General features: G+C 38.7%; 1 protein-coding gene across 2 annotated transcripts in view; it reads left to right on the forward strand.

Moving 5' to 3' along the window:
- The window catches only part of LTBP1 (latent transforming growth factor beta binding protein 1), a 395,779-nt gene that overhangs the window by 225,069 nt on the left and 151,042 nt on the right, over nucleotides 1–19,668 (forward strand). For both annotated transcript variants that reach the window (XM_063443116.1, XM_063443117.1), the window contains 2 exons: nucleotides 11,021–11,245; nucleotides 12,081–12,343. In XM_063443116.1, the coding sequence (XP_063299186.1) occupies nucleotides 11,021–11,245; nucleotides 12,081–12,343 (488 nt within the window). The remainder of the gene's footprint in view (nucleotides 1–11,020; nucleotides 11,246–12,080; nucleotides 12,344–19,668) is intronic.

Raw genomic sequence — 19,668 nt, forward strand, 5'->3', positions numbered from 1 at the left:
AGTGAATGCGAACTCTCACTCCTCCCTGCTGCTAGCAGGCTGCAGACTTTGCAGATGTATCAGCTGCTGGCAGCCTCAGTGCAGGCATCTATTTAGGTGCACCAGTCCCCCAGCACACTAACAAAATAATAATTTTAAAGAGGATTCATATATTGTGCTGCACTGACTGTCCCCACATGCCGCGGCCCAAAATTTCCCAGTATCCTGGTGGGCCAGTTCGGCCCTGGTGTTAGGTGACTGGCTGCTTACTAACCAACTGACCAAACTGACCAAAATAGTGCCAGTGTCCCAGTGTGCTGTGGGTGTGTGCAAACACAAATGAACTCCAAGCTTGGGTAGATATATACAGATATATATGCTGTTAGTAACAGTTACATCACATGATATTCAGGCCAGATATTCTACCCTCATTTTTAGTAATAGAAACATAGCAGATAGTCGGGCAAAAGATGCCTGATGATTTAAAGAGGCTGTGTGTTTCTAAATGATGCACATTTTATTGTTTAGCTACAGTTAAAGGTATCATTGAATCTAATTGTAATAAATCAGAAATATAATGTGTAAAAACAAAGACATACTTTATAATAAAACAGAATGATGATTTATATATATATATATATATATATAATATACCCTAGCTTACTCAAATGGTTACCTAACCTGGAAATAGACGTGCATGTGTCATAAAAGTGTTTTCTTGCATCCAGGTCAAAGCACAGCAAGTTCCTAGACTATAGGGCAAAATAGTTATTCCCTAAACTCGAAAGCGCATTTAACTAATATCCGAATTACAACATTTATGCTAACATAGCCAAGCTGTGACTCTGATTGTGCTAAGCTAAATTGTTTAATTTATCAGATCAACCATTTTTGCCTCAATGTTGCCATGTTTTATTTCACTACATGTCCGTGTTCAATCCAGGGATTTTGAAAATGGAGTATTAAGATGTAGCCATTGAAGTCCCCAGGTCCTACCTTAGCAAATTCTCAAGGATGGTATTACAACTTTACTATGGTCTGGTGCTTTTAACACTTTGTTATTAGAGAGAAGAATATTTAACTATATCTTACATCGTGCTAGGATTCAGAGTGTTAAAATTACCTAGATGCATTATACTAGGCTCAGTTATTTGAATATGGTATATGTTTTCAACATTTACAAATTAAATCACAAGCCTTTGGTGTCAGCAGAATTGGTTTATGTGCTATAGTACTCAGCAAGGGAAACATGTATAAAAGATTGTTTAAAAATCATATCACGATATTAATAAATATAGTCTGGAAAAAACTCTAAACATGTTACACTAAAATTAATCAGTTTTGCCTTTGTGGTTAAGTAGCAGCAACATGCTTGAGAAAAAAACGGTGTCTGGTAAAATTGTTTACTTGTGCGTTATATTTGGGGCTTTTAGCCCCTCTTAGAACTGTGTTGTTTAACTTTCTGATGGAGAGGAACATACATCATTAAGATTGATAATGTCCTGAAAAGGACTGTGTAAGATGCAATATAAAAGAGCATATGGAGTTCTAGACAGTCTGAGAACAAAACCCCCCAAAAAACTTTGTAGACTCTTATGCAGCACTGTAACCTTGTTTGAAATAAACTTCACTGACTTGTGACTTGCCAACTACAGTGTTGACCTGACAATCTTGTTAACTCTTTTGTAATATATGGTGGTAACCTGTAATTTAATTCTTGCTTATCAGTATTTAAGCAAGTTAAATAAGGAACAAGCAAGAAATTGAAAGAGCACACGTGTAAATTATACTAATTATTTTTAGTATGAGATCACTAAATGTGACCACTAAACGTGCACTATTAATTGGTTTTAAGTTTGTGTAACTGACTTAGAAAATACAGTCTTATAATTATGTATTCTTAGGACTAAAGAGATCAATTTCCTATCCTCATAACTTGTTTAAAAAAAAAACAAAAAAAAACAAAAAAACATTTTAGGAGATACAAACTGTGAGTGATACCTGCTTACTAACTAACATTAGCCAAACTCCTAGTGAAGTATTATTTAGGGCGGTGATTTCCAAACCAGTCCTCAAGTCAAGCCCACAGTCCAGGATTTAGGGATTACTCAATTGTATCAAGGAATACATTTTTTTCTTCTAAAAATACCTTAGACACAACAGGGTAATTCCTAAATCCTGGATTTGTCGTCATGTTGTGAGGACTGGAATGGAAACCATTGATCCATGACAGGGGTTCCCAATTAAATTTTCCCATGGAACCCTTTGTATGTAATGTTTGCATTTGCATGCAGGGGTGTGCTTGGATGTAGTGTTAGCTTTTAAATGCAGATGTACATTTGTGTGTAGTATTAGTTTTTGAGTGTTTGAGTGAAGGATATGTTTGAGTGTTGAGTGTTTGTATGTAAATTTGACATTTGAATCCAGGGTTTTTTGTATGTAATGTTTATGTTTGCAGGAGTGTGTTTGCATGTTTTGTTGGTGTTTGATTGCTGGGATGTATGAACATATACGTCTTTGATTGCTGGGATGGTGTTTGATTGCTTGGATGTATGCACATATGATTGCTGTACGTATGCAATACGTACGTACATATGTACCCACATATACACACAAACAAATTAACACACATATAAAAAATATTGACACATACACAAACATTCATGTACACACTGACATATACACACAGACACAAAGATACACACCTTGACACATGCACAGACATTACACACAGATACACACTGGCACATACACACACACTATTACACACATACTGACATACACACACACACACACTCAGATACACACATTGACACATACACAAACCTTGGCACACAGATACTCTTTGACAGACACACATATACTCTTTTACAGACACACATACAAACACATATATACTCTCACTGACAAGCAGACATACATTCTCACTGAGAAACACACACACAAACACACTGACAAGCACACGTGCACTCTCACTGACAAGTACACACACACTCTCACTAACAAGTACACATACACTCACTGACCAGCACACATACACACTCACTGACAAGCACACATGCACACACACCCACGGACAAACACACATACACTCTCAGTGACAAACACACATACATACACACACACTCACTGACAAACACACATACAAACTCCTTAACAGACACACACACAATGTATTTATTTTTTTACATTTCACTCCACCAAGCCTCCCTACATTTGGGAGTGCTGGCATGTAGTCTTTATTTCCCTGGGGTCCAGTGGGGCTGCTGGGCTGAGCGGCTGGCGTGAGGGCGTACAGTGTGCGCGGTGAGGGAGCAAATTGGTAGTTAAAGAAAGTGACCATTAAAGTGGTTTGGTGATGACATCTCAGTGATTACTCTGGCTAAGAGACTTAATAAGCACCTGACTGAATGAGTCTCTCATTATTTGTGTAGGTACATAGATCCTACAGGATGGAAACATTGAAACATAGAATGTGACGGAAGATAAGAACCATTCGGCCCATCTAGTCTGCCCAATTTTCTAAATACTTTCATTGGTCCCTGGCCTTATCTTATAGTTAGGATAGCCTTATGCCTATCCCACGCATGCTTAAACTCTACTTTACTGTTTTAACCTCTACCACTTCAATTGGAAGGCTATTCCATGCATCCACTACCCTCTCAGTAAAGTAATACTTCCTGATATTATTTTTAAACCTTTGCCCCTCTAATTTAAGACTATGTCCTCTTGTTGTGGTAGTTTTTCTTATTTTAAATATAGTCTCCTCCTTTACTGTGTTGATTCCCTTTATGTATTTAAATGTTTCTATCATATCTCCCCTGTCTCGTCTTTCCTCCAAGCTATACATGTTAAGTTCCTTTAACCTTTCCTTGTAAGTTTTATCCTGCAATCCATGAACCAGTTTAGTAGCCCTTCTCTGAACTCTCTCTAAAGTATCAATATCCTTCTGGAGATGCGGTCTCCAATACTGCGTACAATACTCCAAGTGAGGTCTCACCAGTGTTTTGTACAATGGCATGAGCACTTCCCTCTTTCTACTGCTAATACCTCTCCCTATACAACCAAGCATTCTGCTAGCATTTCCTGCTGCTCTATTACGTTGTCTGCCTACCTTTAAGTCATCAGAAATAATTACCCCTAAATCCATTTCCTCAGATGTTGAGATTAGGACTTTATCAAATATTCTGTACTCTGCCCTTGGGTTTTTACATCCGAGATGCATTATCTTGCACTTATCCACATTAAATGTCAGTTGCCACAACTCTGACCATTTTTCTAGTTTACCTAAATCATTTGCCATTTGGCTTATCCCTCTTGGAACACCAACCCTGTTCCATATCTTAGTATCATCAGCAAAAAGACATACCTTACCATCAAGACCTTCTGCAATATCACTAATAAAAATATTAAAGAGAATGGGTCCAAGTACAGATCCCTGAGGTACCCCACTGGTGACAAGCCCAAGCTTTGAATATACTCCATTGACTACAACCCTCTGTTACCTGTCACTCAGCCAGGGCCGGATTAACATAGGGGCTGATGGAGCTGCAGCTCCAGGCCCAGGCCCATGGAATAGGCCCATTTAAAAAAAAAAAAAAAAAAAAAAAATTTTTTTTTTTTTTTTTTTTACACACTACTTTTAGGTTTGCCACCTGACTGGTATTTTACTGGCACAGACGGTATTTGAGGCTGCCTGGCCGTGCCGGTATTGCATTAATACCAGCAATACAAATGCAGGTATTTTTCTCAGAATAAATGGAGATTACTCTGCAATACCAGCACCAGCCAGTAGGGGTCACTGTGTGTGGAGAGAGGCAGGTATAGGAAGTTACAGCATATCCCTGCCTCTCTCTACTACTCACTGATCCATGAGGGAGCAGCAACACAGCACAGAGTCCAGACAAAAGCTCTACAGTAAGTGAGGGATGGGGGTTAAGATAGTAGGGACACATGGGGACACTGAGACACTAGGGGACACATGGGGACACTGAGACACTAGGGGACACTAAGGGACATATGGGGACACTCAGACACTAGGGGACACAGACACTAGGGGGCACTGAGACACTAGGACATATGGGGACACAGACACTGGGAGACCTGGGAACACAGACACTTGGGGACACTGGGACACATGGGGATGCTGAGACACATGGGGATGCTGAGACACATGGGGACGCTGAGACACGTGGGGACGCTGAGACACGTGGGGACGCTGTGAGACACTGAGACATTGGGACACGGAGACACTATGTCCCCATTGTCACAGCCAGTGTCCCTAGTGTCTCAGTGTCCCCAAGTCTCCCAGTGTCTGTGTCCCATGTCTCTCAGTGTGCCTAGTGTCCCCATGTGTCCCTATATGTCCCAGTGTCCCCATGTCTATGTCCACAACTGTCCCCATGTCTCCCAGTGTCCCCAAGTGTCTGTCTCCCAGCCAGTGTCCCCTAGTCTCCCAGTGTCTGTGTTCCCATGTCTCTGTGTCCCTAGTGTCTTAGTGTCCTGAAATGTTTCAGTGTCCCCATGTCTCAGTGTCCCCATTTCTCCCAGTTTCCCTAAATGTCTCAGTGTCCCCATGTCTGTGTGTTCCCTGGTCTCTCAGTGTCCCCATGTCTCTCAGTGTCCCCGGGTCTCACTGTGTCCCCAGTATCCTAGTGACATGGGGACACACTGAGACATTGGGACGCTGGGAGAAATGGGGACACAGACACTGGGAGACTAGGGGACTGGGCGACATGGGGACACTGACACTGTGATACATAGGGACACTGAGACACTGGGTGACTTGCGAGACAGACACTGGGAGACATTGGGAGCAATCCATCTATACAGCAGAATCAAACTGAGTAGTTTGTTGGTGATTTTACAGAATTTTCTCTGATGTCACTCCTTGTGATTATACAAATGATTAAGGCTGGTATTTTTTCCCAAGAAAGGTGGCAACCCTAACTACTCTTCACATACTCTTGCTTAAAGGAGCACTACAGGGTCAGGAACACAATCATGTATTTCTGACCCTATTATGTTAAAACCACCACCCTGGCCCTTTCTTGCCTTCCAAAGTATAGTAAAATATAACTTGTATTCACGTCTGCAGCTGCTGGCTCTGCCTCTGAACTGACTGTCTGCTGACATCATCAGAAGTGGTGGTCTGAGCAAATTACAATACTTGCCCATAGGATTGCCTGAGACTGTTAACTAGGCAGATCAGGGGCAGAGCCAGCACAAGTCCAACATAGCCCTGGCCAATCAGCATCTCCTCATAAAGATAAATTGAATCAATGCATCTCTATGAGGAAAGTTCAGTGTCTGCATGCAGAGGGTGGAGACACTGAATGGCAGTGCTGCTCACTAGGCAGTACTGCCCCAGGAGGCACCTCTAGCAGCCATCTAAGGAGTGGCAGTGGAGTTATTTTCTCTGAAAAGACAGTGTTTACTGCAAAAGGCCTGAATGGAATGATTCTACTTACCAGAACAAATACAATAAGCTGTAGTTGTTCTGGTGACTATAGTGTCCCTTTAAGTTTGGAAGCTTAAGAGGGATGTATGGAACAAAACCTGTGTGGACTGGCTGAAAATAAAATTAGTTTAGGTAATGCTGTTGGTCTCTCTAACACTGTGGTATGTCCCCTCCTTTCTTCTACACTCACTACATACACCTTTTCTCTGTCTCAGACTGTATACCAGGAACTTCTGCCTGCTAGTAAGAAAGTAAGGAGACAAGTGGACCAGTGAGTGCTAGGGGACAGTCCTTAGAAAGCATGGAGTGAGTGCATCATTAGACGCATTTATGTAAAGCTCAGGGTGCTGCCTGCATAGTATGCCCTTAGTTGGCCAGCCTGCAAGATTGGCGGGCAGCCTGACATGCATTCATGCCAGGCTGTCCTTCAAATTCTTTGGACAAACATGCCACCTTTTTGGGCATGTTCTCCCCTTTTGGAAGGTCTGGTGACGTGATTCGCACCAGTGGCCCACCCTTTTACCCCGCCCATTGACTTCCTGCTTCACTGGACACTGCTGTTAGGGGGTATGGATTTACTTGAAAGATGAAAGCATAAATTAGAGAGAGATTAGCATAGAGTATGTGTTTTCTTATAGTTGCATCCTATGAGTTTCCCTCCAACACCATCTCCATCAGATACATGACGCTTGGGAGGTATGACCGTTTTAGTGTTTTTGGTCGATAAGATTCTGTAAATAGGCCCATCATAATTGTCAGCACCAGGCCCACTGGGCTCTTAATCCGGCCCTGCACTCAGCCACTGCCTTACCCATTTAACAATATTGGAATCCAAAATTAAAGATTGCAGTTTATTGATAAGCCTTCTATGTGCAACAGTGTCAAAAGCCTTACTGAAATCTAGGTAAGCAATGTCTACTGCACCACCCTGATCTATTATTTTAGTTACCCAATCAAATAAATCAGTAAGATTAGTGGAGACAGTGGAGACAAGGAATTCTAGCCTCCAACAAAGATAAATGGCAGATATGTACAGGCTCTTATTAATTCCTGTAACTGTTTGAGATAATGTAAATTGTTGCTTTTCATTCTGTGGGATGTTTCATTAATTAAGAGTGGTTTGGTCAACTTGAATAGGGAAAATAGGTTATGTTATTTTTAAAAAATTATTATTATTATTGTGTCACTGTCCAACTGTGGGCATAATTACCAGGATTGGTGAGGTAGAGTATGTTGTCTGTTATTGATGCAAATGTGCAGCAATGAGGTATTTGATACCAGGGACACGTGGCTGTTCTGTGACAAAGTGTGATGGTTGTGAGTGAGGAGGAAGGTGTGAGCGAGGGCAGTTGTATGAGCAAAAAGGCAATTATTAAATGTGGGAGTGAAAGCTATACTAATGTTCCCCACTGTTAATAGGCTTTATTGTGATGTTTTATAGACATACTGTGTTATTGCAGGGAATTTCAAGAAAATGACACATTTAAGGCCAACGTATCTGAAATGGAAGCATAATTTACTTGGAAAATGTGTTCAGTTTGACTATTTTGGCATTCAATTTGACATTTACTTGGAATTCCCAACAAGTCACTTTAGTGAATAATCCTGAAGGTATACTAAGATGTGGATCTATGTGTGAATGGAGATATCTGGATGGCATTGATAGTGCATTATGTGAGAGTAGATGTGTTGTTGGAACTGCCAAATATAATTGAGGGAAAGGGAAGAATAAATGGAAAAAAGGAGAAAAAAAGTAAAAGAAATCTAGCAGAGTGTATTTATGAAACTGCTATGCTTTCACTACTGGAAAGATACTTCTTGCGAATCTGAAACACTTTCTTGTGTTCACAACCTAGAAGATATAGATGTTGTTGTTTATTTAACAGGTACCTTGTATTTGGTGTTTGTAAGGATTAGCCTTTAATGAGTGTTTGGCAGGCAGACAAGTTTGAAGATAAAAAATAAACACGTGTAATTAACGTGTTGACATTTTGGAACATTGCCTCAAAGTGGCTTCTTGCTGCTTTACGCAAACAGTAACAGATGAAAGGACTTTTAGCACATGAACACCTATATCAGATAGTAGGCTATCGCAGGGATAGGCAACCTTCGGCACTGCAGATGGTTTGGACTACACCTCCCATGATGCTTTGCCAGCATTATGTGTGTAAGAGCATTATGGGGGATGTAGTCCACAACATCTGGCGTCTAGTGTAAGACAAAAATAAATACATAAAAAGCATAATATTTATTTCAGCCATCATTATGATATCCTTTGCTGATTAATCTTTACTATTATTTTACACTGGTCTTGGTAAAATATAGGAGCAAGGTTCTCAGCTACATTTAACATTCTGATTGATTTTATTAAATAAATGATTGTCATGTATGAAATGAGAAATATATCGGTGCATACTAGTAAAAAGGGGACAGGTAGAAAGGTAGTAGGAGATCTGCCAGATATTTTGAATGTTGATTATCTTTATCCACCTTGAGCCTTTCACTAACTGACCCTGACTATATTTGTGACTACTAAGCAGAATAGATACACTAGACTTTTTTTAAATGTTCCCAGGGTAACATTGCATTTAACTTTATCTCTGTTAAATGTTTCTAGTTGACTTGCCCTAACCTAGGTTATAATGAAGTTCTTATTGTGCACTGAAATCCATTATTGTTCTTAGTCCATATGTTGATGTGTAAAGTAAGGGAGCACTTAAAGAAAGGCAAACTAGGGGAAAGTCTGATAGTTCAGGGAAGTGTGTTCTTGGGGATTTGTGCTGCACAAGAAAAGTCCTGCAATGAGCAGGTCATTGTTATATCATAGTGGGTGGGCTGCAGTGTATTTGTTCATTAGTGAAGACAGGTAGTGGGGGCAGCGTTAGTGAGGGTTTTGTAGGTTAAAGGACCACTATAGGCACCCAGACCACTTCAGCTTAATGAAATGGTCTGGGTGCCAGGTCCATCTAGGAATAACCCTTTAAACTATGTTTACCTATGGGTTAATCCAGCCTCTAGTGGCTGTCTCATTGACAGCCACTAGAGGCGCTTCCATGCTTCTCACTGTGATTTTCACAGTGAGAAGACACCAGCGTCCATAGGAAAGCATAGATAATGCTTTCCTATGGACTGGCTGAATGTGCGTGCGGCTCTTGCCGCGCATGCACATTCAGCCGATGACGGCGAAAAGGAGGAGGAAAGTTCCCCGCGCTGAGGGAGCCCGGCGGGGAAAACAGGTAAGATTTAACCCCTTCCAACCCCTAGAGCCCGGCGGGAGGGGGACCCTAAGGGTGGGGGGGGACCTAGAGACCCTATAGTAATAGGAAAACAAGTATGTTTTCTTGGCACTATGGTGGTCATTTAAGTTGAGAATTTTGAATTTACAGGATGGCAGGTAAGCTGGATTAGCCCGACAGAGGATGGACTGAAATTTAGGATGGACTGAAATTTGGGATGGACTGAAGAGGGTATAATTAAGAGAGAGGAGGGACAGTTAGTAGGTTATTGCAGTAGTTAAGATGAGAAATAACAAGGGTGTTAATATAAAGCTAACTGGTGTCATAGCTCAGAAATTGACAAATTTTGGAAATAATGAATTAGTGGTTGTAGAAGGATAAAAAAAAAAGCAACTGGATGTGAGGGAAGAAGAATATAATGGAGTCAAGCTTTGATGTAGTGGTCTTGGGGTGATGGGGAAATGGTGATGCCGTCACTCTTTTTTCTGGTGAGGTCATCTTAAAAATGATCTTGGACAATAAAATTCTTCTCCAGAATCTATTTTGTGCAATCTATTTTGCCAACAAGATTCTCAACATAGAGAAGCATTTGCAGTCTCCACAAGGAAGGCTTTTTAGCCTTTTATGATTGACAAATACAAGAAGCACACAGAGTGACAAACATAAACATTGCTATTTATAAAAAAAAACAGCTGTGTTTTCAATTATAGCCTGCAGGAATGGCATCTAGGCACCACAACTACTGCGTTAATTTGTAGCAGAAAATACAGCTTTAACACTGTTAACTGTACATTTGAGCATTGACATAACATTTGGTTATCATTAAATCCTATTGCATACATTCAAACAAGTGTCAGAATATTTGTAAATACATTTGTGTGAAATTTTATATTAAGCCAATAAGTATCACTTTTCAAGGCATCCCAGCAGCCTATAGTGACTTGATTTTAGTACCATGCGTATAAGAAATGTAACATGATCAGAATCTTACAAATAGCTGGTTAGCAGTTCCAAGTCACAAATTAATTCCCCTAGGAGTTTGCATTAAAATCGACATACATACGGTTGTCATCGAAAAAATGTAGAAGGTTTAGGATAAAAGTAGATTTTTGGACCAAAGTGCAGTTAAAATCCATGAAAACAAGGGCACTGTTTCTGTCAGTTGCTTCCGATTTGTCACTGTGTTCGTCTCCTTTGGGTTAATTAAAATTCCCTACAGGAATATATTTCCTAATAATTTGCCTTTGAGTATAAGAAAGAGAGGAATGTTGCATGTGGTTATTTAATAATAATATCAGAATTGGTCATAACTAAAGTAAAATCATTGCTTATATTTTTTTTCCAGTGATTTGTCACCTTCCTTGTATCAATGGAGGACAGTGCACTGCTCGGGATAAATGTCATTGTCCCCCTAATTTTACTGGCAAGCTGTGCCAAATCCCGGTACATAATGGTAACCAGCAGAAGCAGTATCCACATCAACAGCATTCACTAAAGACTGTAGGTTCACATGTTATTCATTCTACACACACTTTGCCCCTAACTGTTACAGGACAACAAGGAATTAAAGGTAAATGTTTTTTTTTTTTTTAAATATCCAACTATCTGTCTGTCTATCTATCTATCTATCTATCTATCTGTCTGTCTGTCTGTCTGTCTGTCTATCTATCTGTCTGTCTGTCTGTCTATCTATCTATCTATCTATCTATCCATCTATCTGTCTGTCTATCTATTGTTAGCTCTCTTTATTGTATTTATCAAATACACATATTCTGTGTTAAAATAGATGGCTATATGTTAGAAATAAATAATAACAAACATTGCTGCTTAGTTTGCCACCCATGATATCAATATTGAAGTGTATTTCGTTTTTGCAGTTTTTATGTTTGTTCTGAAGTCATGTCACTGTTACCCAATAAAAGGTACTCATTATATCAACATTGAAAGGCAGAAAGGTCAGATAGGACCTGCAGGGAATCAGACGTGATGAGTCGGTAAGAACCACTCAGTCGGTGCACAAACCACCAAACTATCATAGCAGCCAGCTGAAGATGACTGCTAGTGAAGGTGCCCATGCATATTCATGTACAAGCAGAAATCACCGGTTGATGACAATATTTGATTTACCAATTAAACTATGCTCTCTTTTTTAAACACTTGAAGTATTTATTTGCAAACTGAGTGAAGGTGTGCATAACTATTCTAACCATTATTTCAGGAGATGTAAGGCTCACTAGCGCATATATGTAAAACAATTCCTCCTAAAAACGTTTAATAGCTGTATTTCTAAGCATAAATAAATGTTTTGGTAGCCCAATGTGCAATACGTTCTTTACCTGCTTAATATGTAATATGTACAATAAATCAGGTGTGTTCTAGTTAATTGTATTTTCTTTTTTTTCTAGTTAATTTTCCTCCCAATTTGGTAAATATCCATGTCAAGCATCCACCAGAAGCTTCTGTACAGTTTCATCAAGTTTCTAGAGTTGAGAGCTCCTCTTCTCAGAAGAAGGAGAGCCAGATTGGTCAAACACAGATTTCTTACCATGGCATCCAAAAACATCAACCGTACATCATATATCCACACCAACAGACCATACCCAATGTGTATCCAGTATCTGCAAAATCACAGCTTGGACGTTGCTTCCAAGAAACCACAGGCTCACAGGTAAGTTGGACATTACATGATATGTGGGAGTAAAGGGTTGGTTTTCTTGGATAATTAACACAAATGGAATACACTTTTAAAAGAGCACTTAACATCCTCCTATACCCATGTCTCTTTTAAAAATCATTGAAAGTGCAGTAGAACCACATGACATCTGAGAATCTATGTTCTCCTGTGTATTGTCATCAAATACAAAACCATTATGTCTAAACAATACCCAACAACCCTCCTGGATGTGTGCAGAGAGGCACGATTTGAGAACAAAGCAATAGGTTCCTGTTTATTTTTTGGTGCGAGCACATAATTTGGTCACATTTTGCCCCTGGGAATGTGTTTGCTGATATGGCTGCCTTGTGTGTTCCTTCAACCTCCAAACCTATCAACTCAAGGATGTTTGTGATCGACATTACATGTTAGACATTGAAAAAGGATACAAATACCTACAATGTTAGTATTAGCTGTAACTGTCCTTAATCTGTATTTCTTGTTATCTTTCATAATACAGTATATGTTTATATTACTTATGTCCTGGCATCCTTGTAGAGAATATCTGATATTAATATGACTTAAAATCTGTGATCTTTTTCCTTACCACCACTTGTGCACCACAAAGAAAGTTGTATCGGCTGAAGCAAATTTTAGCTCGTCTCTATTTTATTAACAAAAAACATTGGGGGAAATATATCACACAAACGAAAAGGCTGCGAAAACTGGTCAATCGTACTGCAAAATATACACTGATCAGCCAAAACATAATAAAACCACCTGTCTAATATCGTGTAAGTCCCCCTTGTGCTGCCTAAATAGCTCAACTGCGTTGAGGCATGGACCCCACATGATCTGTGAATGTGTCCTGTGGTATCTAGCACCAAGAAATATGAGCAATCCTTTAATTCCTGCAAGTTACAAAGTGGGACGTCCAGTAGCAAAAAACTATACTTCAGTGTTTAGGTGATATATCCCCACCCAACACACACTAAAGGGTGAGCGCTAAAAATACAATACAAAACACTTACCCCTATAGTAACTTTGCAGAAGTGATTTAAAAGAGAGAGAAAGAACACACAATAGAACAATATTGTTAATATACAAATAAGTACGAGTGAAAAGTGGATATAATTATGCTCGCAATATAGAGAGCCTTTTATACGGTCTGGCTGTGTGCCCTTTTGGTGGCAACAAAACCTCTTTTGATAGTGAACTGTATTTTCTTCCAGTAGGATATATATAAAGTGGGAAAGGAAAAAGGAGAGGAATCTGGTGCAATACTTTCCAATAGCACATAAAAGCGTAATATGCCAATGTATATGCTCACCTTTACTTGGAGCCCATGTAAGAGTGACGCCAAGTAAAGGTAAACGTTTGTAGGCAGACTTACAAATATGAAATGACAGGACCCCTTTTTTCGACCCAAGAGATGGAATATTAGGCCAGAAAACACTAGTAGTGTACTTAGGAAAATTAAAATGTATTAACAAAATCAATAAAAACAAAAGTAAAAGTTCTAATGAAATATAAAGTGCTGTCCTGAGGGCTTCAAAACGCATTTCACAGGCTCCAGTAGTCTATCCCAGTGTTTAAAAAAAAAACAATGTTTAAGACCCACCAACAGTACAGGTTTTTTCAGTATCTCCATCAGAATAAAACAGGGAAATAGATAAACTCCGGATTGTTGTTTGGACATGAGGAGTAGTTTGAAAACTACTGGTCTAGCCATCACTCATTGGCCCTTGTCAAAGTTATTCAGAACTTGTCGCTTTTCCATTTTTCCTGCTTCCAACACATGAAATTCAAGAACTGACTGTTCACTTGCTGCCTAATATATCTAGGGCTGGCCCGTCCTATAGGCTGATTAGGCGGCTGGCTTGGGCACTTTTTAAGGGGGGGCACCAATAAGAAGCGCCCCTCTTTGTGGGACACATTCTTTATTGTGTGCCGCAGGTGATAGCACTGGGCGCTAGGAAGCACTAACATGGCTGCAGACAAGAGCTCTGTGCCTTCAACCTCTGGCCACAAAGATCAGAGAGCCACCCCCCCTACACACTTGTCATGCTAGAAGCGCACGGGCGCATCACACGATCGCTTCCGTTCCGTGCCCTATACTCTGGGTCAAGTGGGCGGAGGGATAGCACAGGCAGAGCTAAAAGAGAGTCAAGCGGCCTGGACTGGGACCCACGGAGATACTATTTGAAATGAAGGCAAGTGGGAACTTCATGGTGTGTGTTTGTGTCAGCCTGTTTCAGTCAGTATGTTTGTGTGTGCTTGGGTCTGTCTGTGTGTCTGTGTCTGCTTAGGTCAGTGTGTGTGTATCAGTATTTTATGTGTGTGTGTCTTCTTAGGTCAGTGTGAGTGCTTAGGTCTGTGTGTGTGTCTGGATCAGTATTTTGTGTGTGTCTGCTTGGGTCAGTGTTTGTGTCTGCTTGGACTTATGTGTGCCTGGATCAGTATGTGTGTCTGCTTGGGTCTTTGTGTGTGTGTGTGTGTCTGGATCAGTATTTTCTGTGTGTGTGTCTTCTTAGGTCAGTGTGAGTGCTTAGGTATGTGTGTGTGTGTCTGCTTGGGTTAGTGTGTGTGTGTCTGGATCAGTATTTAGTGTGTGTCTGCTTGGGTCAGGGTGTGTCTTATTGTCTGCCTGGGTCACTGTTTGTGTCTGCTTGGATCTGTGTGTGTGTCTGAAACAGTGTCTGTCTGTTTGGACCTATGTGTGCCTGGATCAGTATGTGTGTCTGCTTGGGTATGTGTGTGTGTGTGTGTGCGTGTGTCTGGATCAGTATTTTCTGTGTGTCTGCTTGGGCCAGTGTGTGTGTGTGCCTGCTTGGATCTGTGTGTGTGTGTGTGTGTGTGTGTCAGTCAGTCTGCATGAGTCAGTGTATGTCTGCTTGAGTCAGTGTGTGTGTCTCACTCTGAGTGAGTCATTGAATTTGTGTGTGCATTCATTACAACTTGAAAAGATAGAATTATGTATTAAATGAAATTGTCTTCTAATTTTGTTAGGATTTAGATGGAGGTTTAATGACATATAGGTGAAAGCAGTGAAAAAATACCAATAATTCTGTTGAATTCTGTGGGTTTAGAAATGCATATCTTTGTTATATGTACCATTTTTATATGTCTTAGTATACACATATACAAAATACACAATCAAGCGCTTCACTAAACAATGATTACAAACCTCACAGATTGTAATAGTTTTATTTAAAAACCTCACCTAGGCAAAAAATAATGGGGGTTAAGTTACATTATATGATCATATATTGCCTACCACAACATCAATGTACCCCACTCATTGGTTTTGTTTATATATATAGGTATAGATATAGATAGATAGATATATAAATATATATATACACTTAGCTCAGTCTGTCTACAAAGATGTTATTTTGTATTTTATGTACCTTTTTTTAACTTTGCACTGCAGACAGTCTGGAATTTTTAGAAAGGATTTCTAAAATGTTTGATACATTATCTGTTAAATAACAGTTTTCTTAAAATAGCCAAGTGGATTAATTCCCCCAAGGGTTGTGTTCATTGAAATTTCTGGCATTATACTGCCTCTCTTTTAAATTTATTTCGCTTTTTGTTTCCTCAAAAAGCTTAATGACAAGCATTATTTTGCAGGACAGGGGCATAAATTAGACTTTCTGGACCTTGTTTCAGCTCACCTATTTTTTAAAGTTATTTTCCAACTTGGAAGTTAAACTGGAAAATCATCAAGTTTACATAATTAATTTCACCGAGAGGTCTTCCTGTCTAAACATTCTAAAAATGTCTAATGCATCCAGCATATGATTCACTTTATGAACTTAGTTAAAAAACCTGGAGAATCCCATTTGTATTTTATAATTAATAACTCCTTCAATTTTCTTGATAATTTTATTTATGTGCATTATGTACTAACATTATTAAGTAGCATATGCTTTTATCAGACTGGCTGCTATCGTCCAACATGAAAATGTAATCAAATAATACATTATACATATACATGTATTTTTATTCAGTATACTCCGAATAGTAATTTATACAGGACAGAAAACAGTCTACTTCTTAAAGATCCAACCATAATAGCCAATATATTCCAAAACATAATAGTAGTTACTGAAAAAGACATATGTAAAGAGCACAATGAATGTTGAAAAAAACCTCACATCAGCCCCTACAAGCACTCCATGATTGAAGAGGCACTCTATTTTCTGTTACCAGTACAGTCTCCTTATTGTGCCATGTAATAGGTAAACATATTGAAATATTGCACAAGCACACTTGTGTTTATCACCTTCACCAATAAAGTGTAAGCCCAATTTATGTAAAATATATCAGAAAGAACTAAAAATATATAAAAGTGCAATTTTTATACATATTTATATTGTTGTGAATGGAGAAATCCTTTTCCCTAGCTGACAGATCTGCTTTAACAAATAATTTGAATTATACTGAGATTCCCAAAACATATTTTACTCATGAACGGTAAAAAGGACACTAACAAATTATCTATTTTACAGAAAATGTATGTATTCTTCTAAGTGTATATAGTAACCTCTTAATAAGAGCATCAGAATAAAAATGCCTCTGGGGATGTTGTCACCGTGCACTGCCTTTGCCTGCCTAGCACTGTGTGGGCTTTTGATAGGGCTGTTGGACTGGACTGTCCGTGGGATAATTAAGTTAGCTCTGATGTTCATAAACAGAAAATACAATTTGATTGTACTTTCCTTCCCAAAAGTTGCTAGCCTTGCCATATCAACATGTCTACTATGTGCCATATTATACTTGCAGCACAGCTTTCACAGCCATAGTAACCTTTTTGGTTATTCAAGAAAATATTCTTGACTTGTCCTAGAACACTATATACCAGTTTTCTCAAAGTATTTAGTGCACCCCTGTATTCCCCTGTCAAGCAAGAGTATTGGCTAGTATGTATTAATGATTCCCCTGACACTTTATTATCTTCATCACAAGATGTGTAGGTACATCTATTTTTTTTCTTTTTCTTTCAAATGTTTTTTTTCTTTTTAAAAATATTTTGTTAATTAATAAACCAAAAATGGTAATGATCTACGTAAGATAATATAACAGGTAATGGTCACAAACAGAAATGTATATACATAACTAGAATACAGTAGCTGAGATAATAAACTAGAAGTTATTAAGTTGAAAGTGTTAATGTCATAGTGATCAATAAAAAACTTTTAATACTGATAAAATAATAATAAAATCAGGGATAAAATAAAAAAAATAAAAAAACAGGGGAGAGAAGAAGGAGGAGAAAGGGGAGAGGGGGGAAAGGGAACAATATTGCGTCTGCAATGCAGACCAAGAACTATCAACAAGAGAGTATATAAAAGTATATACAAGGAAAAAAAGATTGTCATGTCTTCAATAATTTAAACGGATAAATATGAAATGAGAAAGAAATAAAACGATTAAAAAAGGTGAGAAATTTAAAAGATGAGATTTGACCAGATGGATAATCAGACCAATTTAAATGTATTCCCCATTGCCTTTTCCCATTCAGACCAGTCGTGTCGTAAAAGGATACCACTGGCTGATGGTATGCGGAGAACAAGTTCACATCTCTTACTTTCAAATAGATGAATAATAACATCGGTGATAGATGGAATAGCAACCAATTTCCAAAAGCGTGGAATAGCTGTGGTGGCTGAAATAAGGAGATGGCCCAGCATAACGTGTTTATGATATGCTAAGTCATCTGGAAAACACTTAAGGAGACACAAACCAAGGGTCAAATCTATTTAGAAGTCTGTAATGGAAATAATTCAATTTAATATGTTTTGCCAATAAGTTTGGATTTTTGGACACAACCAGAAAATATGTGGCCATTTGGCCACATCCCCTCCAGCATAATTTAGATTGGAAAAGATTTAGACAATGTAATTTAAAAGGGGAAAAATACCATCCAAATAATAATTCCAAGTGAGATTCCCAATGAGTGATGTTACTAGTGATTCCCCTCAAGGCCGATATTAAACTATGCCACTCCGATACAGAAAACACCACACCCAGTTGATAAAATCATGTCAGCCATACTCGTGCGTTGAGATGGAAGTAGCCATAAAATATCTGTAATTAAGTAAGGAGAAAGCTTGCTAGCCTCCATCTCAAGCCAAAGATGGTAATCATTATCTAAGTATAATTTGAAGGCCATCACAGCATTGGTAGCATAATAGCACTAGGCAAAGTCAGGCAAACCCACACCTCCACATTTGCTAAGTTTTTGTAAAATGGATAATTTAATCCTTGCAGGTTTCTTGTTCCAGATGAGAGGCAAGAGGGCTGAGATAAAGGTATCGAAAGGGGGATGGCTCTGAGATAATATAACATTTTGGGAAGGAGAGTCATTTTGATCGAATGAACCCTACCTAACCAAGACAATTCCAGAGTACACCACCTTTCTAGTTCATGCCTAAAATCAGCAAAACGTATCACCAAAACGTACCCAAAGTATATTATACCTCTCCCCTTTTAAATGCAAATCATTTATTTGTGGCTTAATTAAATCTTATTTATTATTCCACTTATCGGTTCTGAGTGGGACTGCAACTAATGTTCAAACTACTTTCCCCATGGTTAAGCAAAATGAAACCATATATCAGAGTGACAAGGCTCCTGATTGGGCTTTTCTGATACAAGGTGGGTTTGCCTGCTCCCTCTGCTTACTGTATTACCAGAGATAGCAGGAAATTGAAATATCTATTTTATTATAATTGTTTCACAATCTTGAAAGCATTATCTATATACTTTATTAAAAAGTGGAGTTACATTGAGCTCCAGAGTTTTACATTTTAAATAAGTCCTGCTGAGTACCTTAACAAAATCTACGTGCATTTCAGCCTATTTATCTATTCTCCTTCTGCCTGCATTATAATCATTATTAATGGTTGCTTTATCAAAAGCTGCCTTGGTGTTGTTATTATATATGCCAAACTCATTACATAAAAAAATAACAAAAATCAATTAATTAGCAAAAGTGTCTCCTACCATCGCCTGGATCTAAATCACCAATTCTGAAACTATCGCACTGTCAGAAAAATTTAAAATTCAATCAGGTGTTTGACATTTTTCACATGTTTCTGAAAGAATGTATTATGTAGGCACAGGTTTGAATTGAACAGGAAAGGCAAAAAAAGTAATCCAGAATTTCTTAGACTTCATGGTTTGGCGTGATACATTTTAAAAACAAATATAGCTTCAAGAATCTGCACTAATGCTGCATCCCCTAAAGATTTTGGATAAAATCAATATTCTGAAATATCAGAGGATTAAGGATGTATCATATACCAATACAAACCAAATGTAGATATAATTAC

This window comes from Pelobates fuscus, chromosome 2 (genome assembly GCF_036172605.1).
Source record: "Pelobates fuscus isolate aPelFus1 chromosome 2, aPelFus1.pri, whole genome shotgun sequence".
Lineage (NCBI taxonomy): Eukaryota > Metazoa > Chordata > Amphibia > Anura > Pelobatidae > Pelobates > Pelobates fuscus.